The 21,844-nt window shown below is 42.8% G+C and overlaps 1 protein-coding gene across 1 annotated transcript in view; it reads left to right on the top strand.

The window, feature by feature from the left end:
• The first annotated feature begins 4,164 nt into the window (after nt 1-4,164).
• DNAJC1 (DnaJ heat shock protein family (Hsp40) member C1) overlaps nt 4,165-21,844 on the top strand; it is a 100,135-nt gene continuing 82,455 nt past the window's right edge. Inside the window, exon 1 of the mRNA XM_027450654.3 lies at nt 4,165-4,421. Within this exon, the coding sequence (XP_027306455.1) occupies nt 4,281-4,421 (141 nt within the window). The 5' untranslated portion in view covers nt 4,165-4,280. The remainder of the gene's footprint in view (nt 4,422-21,844) is intronic.

Raw genomic sequence — 21,844 nt, 5'->3', positions numbered from 1 at the left:
AGCTAAAAGAGAGGACTGAGCTGCCCAGACCAGGCATGAAATAGCTATTTCCTAAATAATATTCTTTCATGTCTGATGGACTGTAATAGTCAGCTTTCTGTTTTTAGCTCTGTTGCTTTTGCTTCTCTTTCCATTCCCACATTTCTTTCTCATTACTTTGACTTATGTCTGGCCTAAGGTAACAGCTGGTCTACACAAATGGCATATTCCTTACAAACCTTTCAGGGGGCAGGGTTGCTGTACCTTTCAGGGGGCAGGGATCCTGTTCCCCCTTATTTTCCCACTGCCATGCTGGATACAACCTTCCCTCCTTCTCTGCTCCATTCTGACTCATCCATCTGTGTGGTTACATCCATCTGTGTGGATCTGGGAAATGATCTGGCTGTAACAAACAAACCCTTTAAAAAGCCAGATCAGTTGGCTGGCAGGACAGAGCGCTAGGGAACACCTCTGAGCAAGGTGCCTGCCTTCTCACCCGCTGTGGGAAGGCAGCAGAGCCCTCTGAAATTCCCTGCCAGCTGCCAAGGAGAATGCCTCCCTCCACTGCGTTGAGCCTCACTGCCTGGGGAACAGCTTGCTTTGAGCTCTCAGGGTATACTTATACAAAGGTTGTATTTTTATTTTTTTTCCGATGGGAAAGCCGGTCTAAGCCAGGCAGTTTCCTGCCTGCTATGCCCTTGTTCTTGCTCCTTCATCGCAGTTCGCTGTCCCCTTGATTGTGCCGATGCAGCTGTTTCTGGGCCGTGCTGTAAATTGGATCACTGAAATAAATCCGAGTTTTTGTGTGCGTATGTGTATGTATGTGTGTGCGAACAGCTTTTTTTTTTTTTTTTTGGAAAAACCTGGATCATTTCAGTCATTTGATTTATAACGTGGCCCACAAAGAGGTGAATTAGCACAGCCGAGGAGGCAGCGAACAGCGGCGCAGAGGTGGGAACAAGCGTCTGGGCTGGGGGAGGGCGCAGGAAACTCTTAAGCCAGCTTTGTTAACACAGAAAACTACTGTTACTATACAAACCCATGCAGAAGCACCCAAACTGAGCTGGCAGAAGGGAAAATCAGAATAGACTGCGGAGCAGTCAAACTCGTGAATTGCTAAGAGAGAAGGTTTATCTTTAGGGGAAAAAAACAAAAAACAAACAAAAAAAAGTGGTCCTTTAATAAGCTCTTTCCACTGGTCTTCTTCTATTTGAGACACTAAAATAGCAGGCTTGCTCTTTAGCTATTCAGAATATGATTGTGTGAATCCTACTGGGCTTTAAAGTATGTTGGTCTTTCAGTGGTGTTAAAACAGTAATAATAACCGGTTCATGCCTCGGGCCTCGGGTGCTACTGTCAATTAGCATCAGAACATAGATTTATTTAAACAAGATATATTCCTGCGTATGTTTCTTGCCCTTACGGTTTGCAAAGGAGAGATTAGTGGCTGAGTGCACCTGGTTCGGTGATACCTGCCTGTGTGTGCAGGCAGAGAAACTTCAAGGCAGGGAAAGGAAATGCCATACTCGCCTTTGCAGCTCCCAATGATCTTAAAATAAAGGTGCTGCCCAGCTGGGGAGGCTGCGTACAGAATATGGTGCTCAATTAAAAACCCTCCTCTGATCCCCTAGCCATTCAAACGTCATGTATACGTGTTAGAAACAAATAGTAATACCTCCCAACATGAGTAACTTTAGACCACGATGACAAAGTTGTGTGGAATTTTCTACCTTCTCTGCGTTTGTGTCAGAGTTAGCAATACCAAGACTTAAACTGTCATCACCGCTCATCTCACCCAGCCGTCGCTGCCCCTGTCACTGCAGATTTCTCACATATACTCTTTCAGCAAGCATTGCTGAATTGGTTTATGTTTGCTTTGTATTTTAAGTATTTTTCTGAATCCAAGAGAGAGAACTGACTTCTAATTTAGTTGCTCTATTTTGTGCTGTGGAAGTCTAATGTGACTTGGATTAATTGAAGTGTTGGAGAAGGGGGAAGGACTCTAATGACTCACCAAGAAAAAATAACTGCTTATGACTGAAACAGGAAAACAGAAAAATGGAAGAAACTGACATTATTATGGTGGTACTTCAAGTCTTTTAATAGCATTTTTAGCATTTTCTTCCAAAAATATCAGTATTTACTCTTGGGGTACAGAATGATTTTAACGGAAACTTTTAAACCAATCTCATTGTCTAGAATTAAAAAATATATATATAAATAAAAATTTAGAAATGTTACACACAGTACCGGGCCTTCTCTTCTAATAGTTTACAGTGTAAAAAAATGGGTATTCAAATTTTCCACATTGTTAAAGCTGATTGGAATAATTTAAGTATGCTGACTTAAATGTAAGATATCTCTTAAATATAAGAATCATAATCCTATTACCATCAGTGTTGTTTTTTTTCCTGTTATTCTTCCTAAATTCCCATTCCTCTCGAGTGAAAGGCAGCATAATTTAGCTGAAGAATTCTGAGATGTTTCTTTCAAAGTAACTATCATCTTCTGTTGCTCTATAAAGGATTGAAGCCAACAATCTACCTGAAATTGGTGGTCAGCATTAGGACAGTTTTTCCTAGTCTCAACAGAACTGATCAGCTACTTTTATTATTTTTATCAAGGTTTTAACTTCAGTTTCAGCAAGAGCAAACAGAGACAGATTTTGAAAGCGGTCATCCTCTGTTACAAATTCTGAATGATAAAAAATAAGATCAAAATTAAAAAGGCTTCTTTTCAAAGGATGATCATTGTACTAGATCAGCTTAACTAAAGAGGCTTAGGAGCTAATGAGGCAAAATGAAGTACATATTGAAGATACAAAACAAGGCAGAAAGGAAGGCGAGTTTGGAAAGCATATACTAAGGGGACTGGAGTATTGTTAGTCTGACATTTAAAAAAACTCTTTAAGCTGGTTTAAAAAACATACTGCCTTGTTGAGCTCTTCATTTGCCTGTGGTTTCTGATGGTACTTTGCATCTTTAAACTTTGTACTACAGCCTTGTGGGTTGGTAACTTTTTGAATTGAAAGCTGGAATTTTTGTGCAATAAAGCTTGAGGCTTGAAAGCAAGGAGAATCAGACAGACTAGGCAACAAAGGGAATTTATGCTATGAGTACTGCTCTGCAAAAAAGAATAGATGAAGAAAATAATTAAGAGGGAAGAAACCAATTTGTAACAGATTCAGTTACTCCAGCAAAACAAAGCAGCTGATAAAACAGCTAGCCCAAGACTTCCTCATGACTTTGCGATTCCCTAGGAAAGGATTATTTTGATGGCTCTGTGATGAAGTGAAAGAAGCACTTTTTAAGACGATCAGAATTAACAGTTAAGCGCTCCTTTTTGAGAGGGGTGAATTAAAAAAAAAAAAAAAAAAGTCAACATCAGATGTTGGTTAAATTATCATTTCCTGGCAAATGGGTTTAGGTGTCTTTTCAGGAAACAGAGCCAGAGGCAGAATTGTGGTCCTAACAGCCCAGAGGGCATGCATATGGGATGTGGAAACATAAGTTTAAATGTCAATCTGATTAATATTTAAGTAGTTTACTCAAGGGGGAACAGCTTCAATAGAAGAGAATGCCCGAGACTCCTCCGAGTTGGAAAATTATAGAATCATAGACCATGATAAAGGTGATGATGTGCGTGATAGATGAATTATGTATGTGTGATATAACTCCTATGATATTGTGATAGAATAGGAATTGATGGGGGTTGTTTCCAGCCCGATCCGAATGCAGCAGGGAGCCACGTCTCACTGCCCCCAGCGTGCACCCAAGGCTGGTGTACACGGTGCCTCGCTTCTGCTACGACGCCAGGTTAGCAGCTGGGATTTGGGTAAAATACAGTCAGAAAAGGGTTTTGGTGAACTGGTAAAAAATAAAATAAAAATGCTTTCTGAGGTAGGTTCAGAAAACCACGGGTATTCTGGCGGTGACTGACAACGGCCTTCCTCAGGGCGACAGCTGGGCCTGGAGGGGAAGGGGATACGGCAGGAGGAGGAGGAGGAGGAGGAGGAGGAGGAGGAGGAGGAAGGCCGAGGCAGGAAGAGGAGGGGGCAGCGCCACCCTTCCCCCCCCCCGCCCCTCCACCGCCTCCACTGCGCCAGCGCCGCCGGTTGCCGGGGCAGGTGACGTCACGGCCGGCAGCGGCGCCGATTGGCTCGCGGGGAAATTCCGCGCTCCCCTCCCTCCCTCCCCGCCGCCCGCCCCCGCTGGGGCCGGCAGCCGGCGGGGCCGGGCCTGGCGCCTTCCCTCCGCGCCCGGCCGCTGCTGCGCCCGCCCGGCCACGTCCTCGCCCTCGCCATGGGCCGGCGGCCGCTGCTGCTGCTGGCGCTGCTCCTGCTCCTGCCCCGCGGCCGCGCGTGGGACAGCGGCGACCTGGAGCTCTTCGACCTGGTGGAGGAGGTGCCGCGGAACTTCTACGACTTCCTCGGGGTGCAGCAGGTGAGCGGGGAGACCCCCCCCGGACCCCCCCCTCCCCGGGCACCCGGAGCCTGCCCCATGCAGCTCGCCCCTGGGCTCCTCGTTGCTGGCTTCGCTGCCGCTCTGCATCTTCACCCGGTGGCCTGCCCGCTCCTGGGGGCTCTGTGCTCCGTGCACAGCCTGGCTGCACCTCTCGCACACCTCTGCCATCTTCCTGGCACTGCCTCCAGGCAGCGTTCCGCCCCTGAGTGTCTAATCCTTTATATCTTTAACGCTGTCCCCAAAAGACCCTTCCTTTTAGGTTTCTCTCCTGGCACCCCTGTGTTGTGGTGGGCGACCCTGCTGTTGTAATAACTCCCTTAACTTTAAAGCCTGTCCTGTGTGGTCCTTGTGGTTATTGGGAATAAGGCTGTGTTCAGGTGCATCTCGTTAGGGCCTCCTCTGCAAGAAAAGGGAGGTGTCTGCACCTGGAAGGGTCCTGGGTTTGGAAATTACCAGTTGCAAGATGGTAGCTGGGGGATTCCGAGCCTTTCATCTCTTTTTGTTTTACTTCTTAAGCTTCTGGTGTGAAATGCTATGGGATGTCATCCTGCATACACCCCAGAAACCTCTGCTGCACAAGTGTCACGTTCGTGAGCCTAAAGATTGCCTTTTTAATTCCTAAAAGGCAATTGTAGTGTTTAGGTAATGTAGGGATACAATACATCATGTTTTGATTAGTGATGTTCAAATCAGATGCTCATCTTTTTGTTCGTATCCTCCACAGACCTTTTGTTTAGGGCTGAACCTGTACCTTGCACAGTCAGACTAACAAAGTATGACGTGAACTAACAGAGTACGTCCTTACTGATGTTGTACTTCAACTTGGGCATTACGTGACTAGAAGATCACAATGGAGAACTCGAATCTCCTGCAGTGTGCAAGCAGAGAAAAAGTTGAAAAAGCTGTACAGGTTCGCAGGTTCTTCCACGTGGCGTCTTCTCCTGCTGCTTGCTTCTCCAGCTCTGGCCTGTCCCTGCCTTTCAGACACGGCGCTGAAGTAGGGCTCTGACTTGGGCTGACTCGTAAGGTCACAGCTGTGGTTTGGGTTACCGTGGCCAGAAGGTGACTGCTCTTGTAATGGGGTCAAGGAAGTGCACAAATGTCAGGTATTTTGTACTCTGCCTTGGATGCCTTAACACAAAGCCGCCTTTTACCATAATGTCTCTGCGTTCTGTTTGCACGTTTCTTCAGGTTTTCTGCTATTTTCTAGAGCTATGACTCAATGGAGATAATTTACTGGTTATTTTGTACGTCACTATTGTTTTAGTTGGCATGCCTTTGACAACAGTGCTGTGATTATCTTGTAGTTCTGGCGCTGGTGGTTGTGTGCCCAGATGCTCAGGTGTTTTTCTTGGGGTTTTCACACAAGAGGGACAGAGACTGTGTGAATATAGCCTTTGTGGCTGTGCCTTTGGACTGTTTCACAATCTCTCATTCATCAAAGCTGGTTGTTTTTTTTCCCCCCTGTCTCCGTATTCCTCTGGTATTCATTGGTATTCATTGCCTTGTATTGTGTCTTGATAATCCCTTCCCCCATGTATTTATGGGAGAGGGAGATTGGGAGCAGGATGTAAGTTCCATGTCTAAAATGCAGATGCTCAACCGTGCTTATGAATGGCAGCATATCAGGCTGTCAGATTTCTCCAGACATGTCACCTTGTATTTAAAAAAATAAATAAAAAAATACAGGGAATGAGTACAGTACTTTCTAAAGGCATTACAGCATTAGATCTTGGTAGGAGAATTGTGGTACTGGTGTTTTGCTGAACCTCGCATGCACTGTCAGAAGCTGCTATTGCCCTCAAATGACAAGGTGACTGTGGGAAGTCCTCTAACTCTCTTGCGTGCTTTGATGAAGCCTCTGGCTGCTGGATTTTCCCCTGGAATTGGAAAGAAATCATGACTTTGGTTGCTAGTCCATATTTACTGGACTAAGGGGTTTGTGTTTTGCCTTTTTGGTGACCTTCTGGCATTGCACTCGCAGAGCATTAGGTTCAAATGCTACAGCTGTTGTGCTTTCTGGCATCAGTGGCAAGGATGTTGGAGGATGTTATAATGAAAATGAGTTTTGTTGTGAAAATGGAACGACAAAAGAGTAAGGTTGTGACTTAGTTATTCTAATAACTGTGCTTAGCGCTTGAATTCAAGGAAGAGTTGGCTGAGAAATCTACAAGGGTTTGAGGATGGAAGGGGCCTCTGGAGGTCATCTTAGCCAGCATCCAAGTCCAGTACCTAGAGGAAGAAGCATCTGAATGGGATGCAAGGACACGATCTGTCTGTTAAGCCATTGGATCCATAATAACATACCATTTATAAAGGAGAGTTAAACTTAGGTATTTTTTTTCTACTGCCATTTTGAGCAATTCCTAAATCGCTCTACCTTCATATTTCTTTGGTTGTGCTTAAATTGATGATGTGATTAACTCGAATGGCTCACTTAAAATATTACAGTTCTAAAGAAGTTTGACCTAGTAAAATGGAGAGATTAAGATAACCTTTGGCTTGAGAAAAGATTACATTTCCATGTCTTCCAGTTCTTTACCGAAGTTGTGTCCAAATGAGGCAAATTAGAATCATAAACTCTTGACAGATCAGCTGTAATCATCGCTCCCATAATCACTTCAATATGGAGAGCTTCAGACTGCCAAAGGGATCAGGACCAGATAGCACTCATCTCAAAACTCAGATGAAGTTGCTGAATTAAACCAGAGACTGTGCAGACCCGGTCATAAAATTACCTTGTTACCTGAGAATGTGAACGTGCAGAAGCGATGTCAACTTTTTGGAAAAAATCCAGGAGGATCTGGGGAACTGTGAGCTTGTAGGGCAACACATGCCCCGGTGGAGTTAACTGTATCTGTTACATCTTTTACTAGCCAATACCTGCATGAATGTGGCATGCTCTGGATGAATCGAGCTGGCATCAGCTGCACCCGTGCAACTTCTTGCCAAGGTATGCTGTTGATTATAACTGTGTGTATGTGGCTTCAGGGGGACTGTCCGCTGCTTTACTATTTTTGGTTCGCTGGAAGGAAGGCACCGCAGGCTTCTGATGTCTTGCAAAACTTTAGGGTTTGCTCTAGAATACAAGAGGTTTGATGGAGAGGTTTTTAGGAAATGTTGCATGTTTTTTGGTGTTACCAACACTTGGCAGCGTGCTGGTCGCGTGAAGAAGTGCTCAAGTGCACGAGCTGTACTGTGAGAATCGACCAGGGCAGGGCAGCGTGCCTCGAATCGGTTGGGACCAAGGAATTTCTGAATGAACCTTTGGTTTCTGCTGGCCGTCAGATAAGGGAACAGGTTTGTATTGTAAGTTCTGCTGGGCACAGGCTGTGTATGAGAGCAAACACAAAGTTTCTCCAAGCATCCTTTGACGTGGTAGAAGAGGCCCTGGGACCTCGAATTCCCGAGGAAAACTTAATGTGGGGGTGCGACTTGCTGTCTGACACTATGGGTGAATATATAGCACCCGAAAATATTGAGTGCCTTCTTTAGTAGTGGTTTGTACCTTCCTTGTGGCACATGAGTTTTATTTTGGAAAAGCTGGATGCTGCATTGGTGTCACTGCTAGGCAGAGGATTTGCTCGGTGACGGTGCAGTGCCAGGTCAGAGCTGCAGCCTGCGAGCTCCTGGTGTGTTAGCAGTTCCCAGAAATTGCAAGATGTGAAAACCCAGGCATCAGGTTTCCTTGGCTGCGAGAAGCCACGGCCAGCTGGAGGTGTTGGGCCAACAGGCCCCTTCAAAGGCCACAGGAACAGAGAGGCTGTGTGTGCCCTCGCAAGCAGTGCAGCCCGGCAGGGCCGTGTCTGCAGAGTGCAGCGCCTGGTGCTGAGGAGCTGATGCCCACGCTGTTTGCCTTTCAGGGGATTTTGTTGTTGAACTCATTCCAGGCTGGCCTCGTGGGCTCGGTGCCCATTTGTGTTGAAGCTCCTGGTGTGCGTCCTACAGCTCAGTCCTGCCTGAAAGGAGCCCAGTTCGGCCCCTGCAGGGCTGCTTCATGGCACGCTGTCAGTGGGAAAAGGAAGGAAGCTTGCTTGGTATGTCCTTGGTGTGCTCCTTAGCACATCTCTGCTGAGAAACTGAGGTAGATGTGCTTTATGGGAAATGGCTTATGCTGGATTTTACCTCTTGGCGTTGCCTAGTAAGGCAGAACCTTGCCAGAAATGAGCCCCGTGACAAAGTACCCAGCTCTTACGATATTCCCAGGCGTAATGTCAGTCAAAGAAAACTTTCTCTAATAAGTTCTTGCATGCTGCAAGTGTGTTGGCTGCTGATACTCATCACCGCAGTTCTAAAGCTGCAGATTCACGTGTGTAAGAAAAGTTCCTGGGCACAGAGCTGGTAATTTCTTAGCCATTCATTCTGGACACCTCCAAACCCATCAGTGTTACATAGTCTGGTGTGCCTCGGTTCTTGCTTTGAGTGGTCACTGTCCAAAAAAAAAAAAAAGCATCAACCAAAACAAAACCCAAACAACTAGACAAAATGATTTTTGCTGTAGAGCTTTTGGGGAACTTGAATACGCAGAGTGGTCCCCTCAAGTGGGAGGAGGTGTGTAAGGGAGAGCCGTAGCTATTCAAGGAATGCTCTCGAGTCCTCAGCAAAAACAGCCTACCTGGAGAGGTCTTCTCTCTCCTGGGGCTGGCCAAGTGTGTGTAAGCAGGATGAGGTAGGAGAAATAGGAGAGATGCCCAGAAACTGAGCAGTCTGTTTCATCTTCCTAGTGACGAATTGGATCGTGCTCTAAAGGCTTATTTTGGTTGCTCCTTCTAACACTCAAGGCTGTTCTCTTCCCTGATGCTTTCGAAGGGTAACATATGTGGGCGCAGTGTTACTAAAGTCATCTGCAAATGTTTTAGGGAAAAAAAAACCTTTGGTTGGTAACACTGGTTTAGTCTCCCAAGCTTTGTAAGTATTTGATTCAGTGAGATAGAGCTTCACACTCGCACAATTACGACGACTTGCTGAGATGATTGTGACAAAGCTGTGAGCTTTAGGCTTTTCTTACTTTGTTTTTTAAGATTACTTTGTCTTTGCATGACAATTCGGATATTCACTCCGACTTTTGAAAGCCTTGTCCCACGAAGCGCCACGTAGCAGTTTGATGGCTCACTACTCGCATGAGGGGAATCAAAGTTGTTGGGATGGGGATGAAGCATCACGTCTAATGATTCAGATCCTAGATTCAGAAACCTGTTTCAGATTTTCTGCTTCATGTTCAAAATACATATTAAGGGGGTCTAGTAGTTTTGGAAGGGTTAGACTTTAATGCACAGTTGGTCACAGAATTTGAATTCCATGGCCAGAAAATGAAATGTTGCATCAACTTCAGTGCTCCAGTCTGTCAAAAATAATTAACTTCTGTAACATCCAGCTGCGCATAGTAATAGCAGACTTTTCTTTGGACAGTGAGAGATCACAGTTATTTCTTGAATCTGCATGTTTCTCTTGGGTGGTGGATGAAAGGAAGGGTTCTTCAGAATCTGGTTTTTTTTGACTTTGGTTCCTGTTACGGCAATTACAGCTGATGCCAGTTACAGCCAGGAAGACCACCAAACCCACTCATCGACATTGAAGCTGTAGTAGACTTCATTGCAGTACTCCAATCAAAAGTAGCAATAAAAAAAATCCCAACAGATTTCTTGCTAGTGGCTTTTGCTGTAATTTTGGTTTATTCCACAAAAGTAATTGTGTGTTTTTTCTCAGTATGTTATTTAGACATAACTCTGCATCCCTTCATGCTTTTTAGCTTTCTATTTAAATCTGCCACGTTAAAATTATACATGGAAGTGAGATTTCCAGCAGTTCTGGAAACTGTTTTTCATCAGAAATGTAAATCAATGCAAGTTGTGCAAAGTCATTGATGAGATTATTCACTTGGATCATATCGAGCCAACTTGTTCTGACCTACGGGATGGTTTGCTTGGAAGAAATGCCATAGAGAACCAGTTGTGATACCTGTGCTCAGATTTGTAACTGAGAATGGAGCAGGCTGCTGGATTTTGTATTTATTGTTTTTAACAGTGCTGAACTCTCAGGTAAGCTGCTGCTACTTTATGTGATGTGTTGTGTAGGTGCACGGACAGGTATCGTGTGTGAATAACAGTCCCTGATGCTTTTGTTCACGGTTGCATTATTTTAAAATGATTGAGAAGTCTAGGCTTGTAAAACCTACATTTTCCAGTAAAATGTGTTTTCTGTATTGTCTTCTACTGACTTTTTGCTTGGACATTGTCCAAGGAAATCTATTTTTGTTTCTGTTGTTGTTTTTATTACTTTTTTTTTTTTGCTTTGATTGTTGTTGGCTCCTGTCTTAAAGACATGAAAGTGTTGTGGAATTTGCCATTAGAGGTAGTTTCAGACACTTACTGATAGCTTTCCTTGACAACTCAGTCATGTCATACTTTTCTGCTTTATTTCAGATTATTTTTCTTTTTTTCTTGCTGTGCAGAGGGATGTGCAGCAGGGAACCCAAGGGAGCTAACAGTATGCAAAGGGCTGTAGAAGGGATAAAATAAGGAGTGATGACTTATTTATTTGTTTTGTCTGCAGCAACAATAATGTTTTAGCTGTTCTTCTCTTGCTCTCTGTGCTTTCCACTTTGCTAATCCATTAAGGATGTGCCCGTAATAGCTTGGTCTTCAAATCACAGAAATAAACAACGTGCTATTTTAGCTCCTAGAAGTTCTGCATTTGATCTGCAATTGGTTGAGTGACCAGTTTGTTGGGGGGGGGGGGGGGGGAGAATGGTCACCTGTGCCGGTGGCCTCTGCTGCTTGAACACGGGTGTGTTTTTATGCTTGTCTTGAATTCATGTCCTTTGCTGCAGTTCTGTATGGGATGATGTTGACCACCACATCAGGACTCGTGCCATCTCCCCCCTTATGTGGCATACATGGCAGGGGAGGCAGCTGTGTTCCAGTGGAATATCCAAAAAGTGTGGCTGTTTGAGCAAGCTACCCCGTCAAAAATAATTATCTTCCTAAAATGTCCCATGAACGTGATACTGGGGTGAATACTGGAAATGAGTGCAATATGTTCACTGCTTCACGGCTTGCAGCCAAACCACCTGGGGCTCTACAAGCGACCCTTGTGCGAGCCGTGGGTTGGTTGGTTGCTAATGGCAAGTTCTGCTCGTGCAGCTGGAATGGGAAACACTGCATGTTTGTCCTATCTGGACTGCAAAATATCGAATACCTGCTCAAGATACAGTTCTGTCTTGACTGAGAAATCAATTTCAGAGACCAACCCAGTCCAGTATTGTCTTTTCTGGCCACGGTATTAATTTAATTAGGTTTAGCCAACTGTCATCAAAGGCCCTCATACTTCCTGATAGCAGGCAGGATAACCAGTGCCCTGATGATGATGAAATCCTATTAATTAAGACCCTGCCATTGAATTTGTTAGAAAAAAAAAAAAAAAGGAGCTATGGGAATGCATCTTTCATATTCCAGAAGTGAAGAAGCTCAAGTTTCACAGCTTTCTGCTTGCTTTAGGACAGAAATTTTAGAAGATACCATGCCCCTGCTGATAATTCTCTAAATATCACACAGGTTTTCTTTAAAAGTTCTTCTTTGTTAAAGACCTGAACTCTGAGGAAAGCAAACACAAAGACAACAAACGAAATTATATCTTAGGAAGAAAAGACATCTGTAATAAGTGTTAAGTGGTGTTTATATTCACAGATGTATTTGCATGAGAAGTTGATGTGTTGCAGGGTAAAACAACAACCTGTGCAAGGGCACTGAAATAAGTGTCCAATTTTTTTCTAAACTTCAAATAAAAATTAAAATGAATACAAAAAAATATTTTGTACTGAAATCTTCAAAACATCTCAGTTTAAAATATGACACACAACATCAGGATTAAAGTTCTCTATTATTAAGATAGAAATTGTACTTCAAGTGTATTTCTCTCTAACTCTATCCCTTTTACAGGGAGAATGAGTAGCGTGTATTTGAATGCAAAATGTTCAGGTAATATGACAAACTTACAACTTCAAAGGCTTAAAAAAAGGCTCAAAATTAAACATTGTGGTTTTACCACAAAGCTGAGATAAAACTTAGGCATGTATGATAAAGATCAGCTACGCTACTAAATAATTGCAGTAATGCATTTCAGTTTGCTGTCACGCTATGACAAATTGGAGCCTACTCAGGACACTCTTAGGTCCAACTGTTAAGGTAGCTCAAACTAGAAATCATTCACCAACACCTCTCCTATGAAACTGTCTGATCTTAAGACCATCCAAATGCTGCACCGAATACGTTGTACCTACAAAGCTAGAGTTCCTGGAAGGTGCAGATCAATTTAGTCTTTCATTGCCTCATGCTAATTATTGTTCTTTTGGCTTATCAAACAATCTCTCACTCTTCAGCAGTGCAGATGACAGCAAAGAGCAAAGTCTACCCCAAATTCACATACCTTGGCATTAGTCAAGGTGCATGCACAGCATGGAAGCAGCGGGTAGGATTAGATCTGGGGTTTAATTACTTTAGGTAATACCTAGAAGTATGAGTATCTCAAGAAACTCTGTTTAGCAGAAAATGAAAATCGATTGTACACTTAAGAACTATACTAAACCCTTGAAATACTTGATTCAATACAACTTTTAACTTTCATATGCAAACTTACAGTTCCCACATATTAACCAGGTTCCCTGGTGTGAGATTTATTTTGGTAAGTTTTAGAAACTTGGAGAAGTGATGGTGTATCATAAAACCACTTTGTGTCTTTTTCCCCAATGATTCAAGGCTAGCATTTGATAGAAAATGAAAATTGAAGTTTTCACGGTGTATAACCAAAAAAAAACACCAACAAAGTCTTACTTAGCCAACAGGAATGATCAGTGACATTACTAGTAAGTGGCAGCATCAAAATGACGAGATCTTGAGTAAAATAAGTAATCTCATTGCTTCCAAGATGATGAACTTCAGAACATCACAATAAGAAGCTTGCTTAGGAGTTGATAAATCCACAGAATTAGTAGGGTATGAAGGTACCATTAGTCAAAAGGGGGTGGGGAACAACTCTGCATTAACGTTACCTCAAGCAACTATACAAACCCAAGGCCTCCCCAGGACCTTCTGAAAAGACAACTCCTGTCCAAGTCATATATATATATATGCGCATACAGGAAAATCAAATGCGAAGACGTTGCCAGGATGATGGCTTCCACTTGAGATCATTGTTGAAGGAAATTTCTGTACAAAGCTGCAGACCTGCAGGTGAAGGAGGACCTCAGTACTGGGTTGAGGACACCACAGACTGTGCTGCCAGGGAGCTGGTTCCCATCCGTACCAGTAAATAAATGAGAAGAGATCCCGAGAGCTACAGCCCAGGAAGTCTGACATCCATCCTTGCTAAAGGCAGTAGGGTCTATAAAAATGAAGTCCCTGGAGGCAGGATATGCTTGGTCTGTTGGAAAGACACAGCATGGCTTCTGCAAGGAGAAACGCTGCCTCACTGACTCACCAGAGTCCTGGTGTGCTCTGGTGAGGGCATGGAGAGAGGATCCAGCAGGCACGGGGCTGTCTGGTTTGGCAAAAGGTTTTGACAGGGTTCCACACCAGGGGTTATCCAGGAAACTAACTTGCCACAGGATGGGACGAGGGAGTCTTAAAAGCACAAGATTGATGGTCAGGACACAAAAAGCAAGGTTTAATGGCCAGTTTTCAGGGCTGAGACTAGGCAGCTGAAAAGCGTCCTCCTGGGGGATTGGTGTGGGGACTGGCTGGACGCAACACTTCCAGTGACAAGCTGAAGAGAGCAAAGCACCTGGTGACATCTCGTGGTACTGTGAGATTAACTTCACTGTAGGTAAGGGTAAGGTGACAGGCAAAAATATATAAAGCCATAGTTGCAGAGCAGAACTTGAAGCTGGCAATTACAAACCATGAAGCGACTGTAGATGCTGCTGACAGCTCTCCAAACCCAGTGCAGCAGCAGCTGGTTGAAGGGTGCTGTCAGGAATGCACCCCCTAACATTGCTGATCAAAAACTGGGGAGCCTGAGAGGTGCAGGGAAAAACTGGGTTGCAAAACATGACTAGGTTCAGATGTTCTCCTCAGATAACACCATCAATTGCTCTTGGCTGTATTATTTTTGCTTAAGAAGTAAATTTAAGGGTCACCTGGTCAGGAGCGTATGCATAGGAAACCAGGCAGTGCACACAGCATCCAGCCTTCCTGGAAGGCATCCAAAACAAGGTAAAGCTATTCAGATTTCTCTATTGTTAATAACACAAAAAATCCGTGATTTCTAAACTGATACATATTTATCCAACTATAAATCCTCTTTGGAAGCCATGCTGAATGGCACCACTGAGGAAAAGATGCGTATTTCCTTTTTAAATTGGTATCTCCAGTGATCAGAGGAACGTGTAAGTGCATGGAGGTAGTGATCTTCAACCACTCAGTCACAGGGCCCTGGTAGTCTGTCAGCTACCTGCTCTATCCCTTGTGCTTAAATTTAAGTTTACTAACCAATGGTCAGCACTTCTGCTAGAAAATTAAGGTGTCTACACATTGTAGTCATTTATTAGTAAGAAAGTTAAGTGTAAAGGTATAAAAGGCAAAAATCCCCATGATCCAGATAATTTGCAAATCAGTAACTCATGGACAGGCTAGGCTCTACCTGACCAGTAGAGACCAGCTTTTGTTTGTAGAATTAACAGAGCTTTCTGGTTAAGTACCTCATATTAACCAGAAAACACAAAGACCAAGAAGATTTACTGAATGGATTACTGGTGTGCACCAGCTTGGGAACTCTCACTACGGAACTGAACATGAAAGTACATCAGTTATATTTAATTTTTAAGTACAGCACGTAACTTAGGCACAGGTGAGGTTTGTTCTTTCACCGTTGTAAACTGCAAAATGCAACTGACTGCCTGCCACCTTCCATCTGTGTTTCGATAGATAGAGTCCAACATTTGAATCCACAGTTTTGTTTTGATCATTGCTGGGTTAAGCTTGTAGTGTTGAAAAAGTGTTGGAGCAGGAAAAAAAAATTCAGTGGAACTGAAACTACAAACTACATGTTACAAACTCACAGCAGTATTTCCTACTTGTTAGCTAGGAAACTTGTGTTGGAAAACAAGTTTATTCAGAATTTTTGATCAATTGAAAGAAGTACTTGAGATTTTTATCTTTCCATTGAGTAAGCTTTTAAATAATTCCGAATAGGAAATGAGAAGAGGCTTCCATTCCAGATATTTACAAAAATATAATACCATGGCTACTACGATAAAACAGTAGGTTAGACACAAGATCCAGTAAAAGCAATGACTAATATAGTTATAAACTGTCATAAAACTCTACGTGGCATTCAGCTTTTCTACCTTACCATCACAGCATTTATACTCCATAAGATAACGCCGGGTGAATTAATCAGTGACTATGAAATGGTGATTATTAACTACATTAACTGTAAAAACCAATCTAAATCAGTTTGAAATTTAATCAGAATCATTGCAGAATCGATCACAAAATATGTTGGGTGAGACAGATGTGTGGATGGGGTATTTAGGGACATGGTTTAGGGGTGGACTTGGTACTGTTACGTGATGGTTGGACTTGATGATCTTACGGGTCTTCCAACCACAGTGATTCTCTGGTAATGATAATTACTGCCCCTTAAGGAAGAAGCTACTTATCTGTATCAGTGCAGTAAGGCTCCTTCAACAAGCAGACACGCTTTGTGTTGAGACAGCAGCATTTCAGAGCTACAACCATGTACAAAGCACAACTACACTAGTTCTGCCTTTCCTCTGTAGTCAGAGAACGACTGGAGTGATGTTATTTCAAAATCTCCAGTGCATCTTCAGATTTTCTCCAAAAGTTTTCCAGATCAGCACTGAGAAGAATTTCAGATGTAGCAGAGATGAGGGACTGCATATGAATTGTCTCGTGGTCTGATTCCGCCGCTCGTTTGCTTGACGCCAAGAAGGACACTTGGAAGGCCCAGGAGCCAGGTCGTTTAAGAAATTTGCACCTAAGCCATCCATCAGATGGGAGCCCAGAAATACCCAGCATCTTGGCACAAACTCTGCCAGGGGTTTCAACCCTGTTTTCAAGGGTTACATTCAAACTGTGTTATTGTTTATAGAACAGTAATGCACACCACATGTACAACATAGGCTGCCCCGTGCATTCAAATTGTTTACAAATAATCACTTTTATACAAAACTATAATATCCAAACAAGGTTGACAGTCTCACAAACTGCTAAAAAGCCCAACAATCTCTTCGTATTTTATGAAAAAAAGCTTCAGGAAAAAAATATGTACACACACTACTGTTTCATAACCCAAAATTGAGCAAAACAAACTTTTACCAGACACAACATACTAAGCAAAAGCAAAAACACCAAGAAGCAAACCAAAAACAAAACTGCAGGCTTTCAAATGCTGCGTTAATTTCTTAGTTCACTAAGATATTGTGGAAAACTGAAACAACATTCCAGGTATACATTAATTTTCTCCTTTTATTCTTTTTAATATCAGAGCTATTCTTACAGATGAAAACCCCTTTGTTATTGCTTATGCTCTCATTCCTTCTGGCTCAGCTGTTCAGCAGCACCACATGCTCTTTGTTGCTGGCTCTGCTGAGAGCATAAGGATCATCAACCAAAAAACATTTTTAAAAACAGATTTATTTTTTTTCAGTATTGCCAAGTATTGTATCCTAAAATTAAAATAGTATCAGATGTGCCTCCAAATCTCCCTTAAAGCTGAACTTTATCTAGATCTGATTAGAAAACCGTGTTAACCTTCATTGTAAAATGGCTCTGTTTTATACACCAACGTAGGAGGAGGAAAGGCTCCTTGAAGGACATTGATCACTCAGATAGCCCTAAGAATGAAAAACGAAAGAAAACTGGTGGCCTGCAAAATGGGAATTAACTGAACTTTTCCCCCCAGTATTTAATGGTGTCTTTGCGTCACTACATTAATACTAAATTAATGTTAATTTGCATGCAGAAAAATGCTGTTTTATGGTAGGAGTACTTGAGATAATCGTACAGGCTTTAGAAAATGTAGTTCTGACCCTGTCACGTGCTTGTGCTTTGGCATCCCTGGAACGTCAGGAATAACAGATCCACGTACTGGCAGCAGGCACCTTGAGAACAGGACTCATTCTCACGAAGATCTGTCTTCTAACGACTTGATTAGTGAAAAGTATCATTACAAGAGGTGAAGAAAAAAAACCTCGAGGTGAGTTATACTAGTGTAAAATCTATCACCTAGCCAAGTGTGATACAGTGTGGGATAGCACTTTGCTGGGTCTTAACACGCCTGTGAGAGGAAGGGAAGCCGGAGAATTCCAGCGGGTACTTGGAGCAGCCGCTGCCGGGATGTTTCTTACCACTGCTTTGCAGATTACTTCACAGCCTCGAGCTCTTCTGCATTAAATTTTTAAGGTCCATGTTGAATTGGCGATCTTAGCAAGAATGATTGCATATGCTCCGGTACAAATGCTTTAAAACTGTTTGATTTGAAGCATCAGTAATCTGGAGAAAGTCTTGTAGTTGCTAATACAAACCAAGGAAAGAAGCCAGTCTTCAAATGGAACATTGCTGATCTTTTGGTGACATTTGGAGTTACATCTTGCTTATCAGGACGCTCTTTGATTTCTGGTTAAGTTGAACCTTGGTAGTTTTACTCAGATGAAGTGTGGAAGCTTGTTTTCTGCCAAAGCAGTGTCCAGACAATGTTTTGGATGAAAATTTCTAGGCCATAGCGTTCCTTCTAGGAGTGAGACACCCTTCGCCCAGGAAAGATCCAAACAAATCCCTGAAATGAGTGAATTTCTCTCTGTTCCTCTCTAGCCTTCATGGCAGATCTGCTTAGACCTGCCCACTAGGGTTGTGTGTCCTAGGTTAATCTAATATTTGGGAAAAGGTCTGCAGTTTTCACTGGGCATCACAGAATTTTTATTTTCATTTTGCCATTTCCATTCTCTTCAAATTATCAATCCCAGAATAATGATAGGGAACAAGATAGTTACCTAAATATATAATGCTTGTTTTTCTTTGCCATGCCACTGGCTTTATTTTCCACCAAGACATCATTGTTTCTGGGGCTGCACTGAGGGTTTTTCTTTATCGAGGGCGGTATATGGGGTCCCTGGTGGCCGCAGCTGAGAATCGCTGAGCTGACACCGATGCTCGAGTGCAAAGGCTGTGTAAATACCTCTTAGGAACCCTCTGTGTTGCAGTTCATGGTGATTGTCCACGCAGCCCCTGGAGCTAATAATTATTCTGTCTTTTTTGATGATGTTTTCCATGGCTTTTGTGCTGTTGGTTTTCTTCCTTCTGTTCTGACTTTAAGAGGTAGAAGGAGTGAGCAGTCTGACAGTGCTCTGTCCTGCTCAAGCATATACTATACTTTGTCTTCTTGTCCCTCTTTTTTTTTTTTTTAATCCTCTTATTAAGGATTTATCAATCAGAGATACCATAACTTTTAAAACACGCTGTCTCTGGTTACATTTCCCTATCAGCACATTCAATACATCCTTCTGAGAGATCTGCGATTAGCTTGGGTTACATGTAGTCATGTTCAGGAAGAATAACTAAGGATTTTATTTCATTTTTTAAATCTCCAATGTCTTCTACTTCTGTTTGTCACTCTTAATCTTGGAGGTCATCTTTTCTCTTTATTCTGTGGTTGGTTTGTTGGTTTTTAAATGTATTCCTGCTGCCGTCGTGTTTTACTGTGGCTTTCACTGCTCATCATAAATTCAGTCCTTTCTTTTAGCTCAGGAGCTAAAGTGCTTGTGTGCACCCTGGTTAACTTACATTTTAATTGCTTCAGGAAGAGCCTTTTTGTCTAATCCCTGTGCTTTCTGTAACTAAAATGACTGTCTAAAATTGGTGTTGGCTTTTCAGCTGGACCTCGAGATTGGATTGCCAAGCAACAGGCGGTTAGAGCTGCCTCGAGCTTAAAGCTGCTAGTGATTTTAGGCTGCACATTATAATTCTTCTCTGTGTTTCTTTTTTATTCTCTTACTTCCTTGCTTTTAAAAAAAAATCTCATATTTTTCATTTTTTGGTATCTTTGTACTCATGTTGTTTCTGAAGGTCCATTTGCATTTCTGCATGTCAATGCAAATCCTGTTCTCCCTCCCTCAACAGTGCAGAAGAAATCATTGTCCTGAGTTTCATAATATGTATTCCTGATCATTTGTGGCTTTCTCTCGTTATCCTTGAGAAAATATTTAATGTGGTCTCAATTTTGGTATATAGGTGTTACACCAGTGGTTGTTATGAAGGAGCATTTTCCACAACGGCGTTTGCGAATTTCAGCATTTCAGCATCGTTGGACGTGCAGGCTGGGTTTTGGGGCCAAGCAATCAGAGAAGTCAGATCTCTCGGACTGCCTTTTGGCACATGGGTAGCGTGGGTCTCTGGAGGTTGCTTTCCCAATGGCACGGATGCCTTTGTGTGAGCCAAGAGCTTCTTGGCAGAGCTGGCTGCTCAGTGGAAGTAGGTGAGCGGCCACCCGGTTCTTTGGCAGCACGGATTGAGTCTGTGGGCTGGTCTGTATGGGATCTGGTAGAAGCTATTCAGCGGTTGTTTCTGTACAAAGGTAGAGGTATTTCAAGTCGTGGTGAAGACCTTGTGGGGTTTCTGTAACTGTGATGAGCGACCGCAGGAAGGTTGAACCCTAAGTCAAGGGGTTGAAATCAAAGTAAATGAGGGCTTGCAGTGTGGCTCCATTCTGCTGCTCCTTATTAGCTCGGTTTCCTATTTATTCCACCTAGACAAACCCTCCCAGGTTTCAGTGTGGTCTGTGTTTGTGTCCCATAGCTCGTTGTTGATAGCAGAGCCTTCTGACACAGCAAATGTCCCTGCTTCTCACAGCTGGGCGCACAAAGGCAGAGGCTGCCATAGCTGCATGCTTTTTTTTTTTTTATTATTTTTTGGCACTGCCAAAGTCACTGCTGCTGTTCTGCCCCTGCTTTTGAGGGACTGCCAGTAGGCAATGCTAAGGCTGAGAAGATGCTTGTGCTCTTCCCTCTAATTAACATTGCCGTTTTCCTTCTCATCGCCAAATTCAGTATTTTTCAAGTGTATTCAAGTGTATCTCAACTGTAATGTCTTGCATGCATTATTGCTAAAAAAAAGTGTTTTTATTGTGAGACCTTGTTGTTCTCAACATGATGTTGGGGAATATGGATGTAGACCTTTATTCTGTGCAATTTGAAGTAAAAACGAAACGTGGATTTTGCAACCATTGTAGATTTTTTTTTGCTTGAGGCTTCTGAGTGCTCCAGAGCAGATGTGCAAGAACTTCAGTGATAAGAGCCGTGAAGGTTGTCGGTACTCTGTATTCATAGTTGTCTCTGCACTATGGTGATCATTTAATCTGATTATTGAGATTTTACATCTTTAAGTTCAGTTTTGGTTTCTTACCACTTGATGGCAGTGAAGGAGCTAGTGTTGCCAGGCAAAGGTTCAGGGCAAGAACCATTATGAATAACAAAAGAGGAGGTACAAAGGAAGCCTCTGACATTTAATATTGTTCACATTTCTAGGTGATATTACATATACCACAAATGACAGCAGAGGAAGGAAAGCCTCTAGATGGAGCTTCAGTACTTCCAATGGGGACGAGTGGTTTGCTCCTATTTATAATAATTATTTCAAGCAGCAACTTCCCCATTTAGGAATGGAATGATACCAGACATAATCAATAAGTAATATTGGTGCTTCTGCTATTACAAACATACCATCCCTTTTCAAGAGCATGAAATTCTGACATTTTTCTCACTCTTCTCTTCAAATCCTACTGCCTCTAAACGCTCTTAGGAATTGACAGATATTGGTAAAAATATGCTATGTAGATTGAGTATCAGTGTAATTATTCAAGATTTTTTTTATATGGTTAGGTTGATTTTATTGGTGGAACAAGAACAGAAGCATGGAGTTGAAATTGTCGCATGTCCTGTGGTATTTATTGTTTTGCGTGGCCAAGCCTTGGCACAGCAGCGTTTGTTGTAGCATTAAATATCACAGTGCACATCCGTGCGTCTGAGGCACTTTATTAGCGAAGGCTCTTTAGGCTCTTTTGCACTCCCTACACCCATGTACACCTCTTGCCAAGCTGGTATGGGGAAATGAACCATATAATGGCCCTGCTATAGTAATTGGCTCCACATGGGTGGACTCTAGCGCACAGACAAAACCTTATTTGAAGTAATTGGTGCTTTGTGTAGGTACAAGGGTCTGTACATGCAGATTTATTTTGGATCCTGGGTCAAACCTTGGCATTAGTAAAGGTTTCAATTTCATGCAGTGTCTTTGACATGTAAGTGATTTTGAATGAGTATCAAAACCATCCATACAGATAATAGCAAGCAACTTGATTGAACTTGTTCATTTAAAATACACACACCTAAT

Source organism: Anas platyrhynchos, chromosome 2 (assembly GCF_047663525.1).
Source record: "Anas platyrhynchos isolate ZD024472 breed Pekin duck chromosome 2, IASCAAS_PekinDuck_T2T, whole genome shotgun sequence".
NCBI lineage: Eukaryota > Metazoa > Chordata > Aves > Anseriformes > Anatidae > Anas > Anas platyrhynchos.
This window is presented reverse-complemented; position numbering and strand designations above follow the sequence as displayed.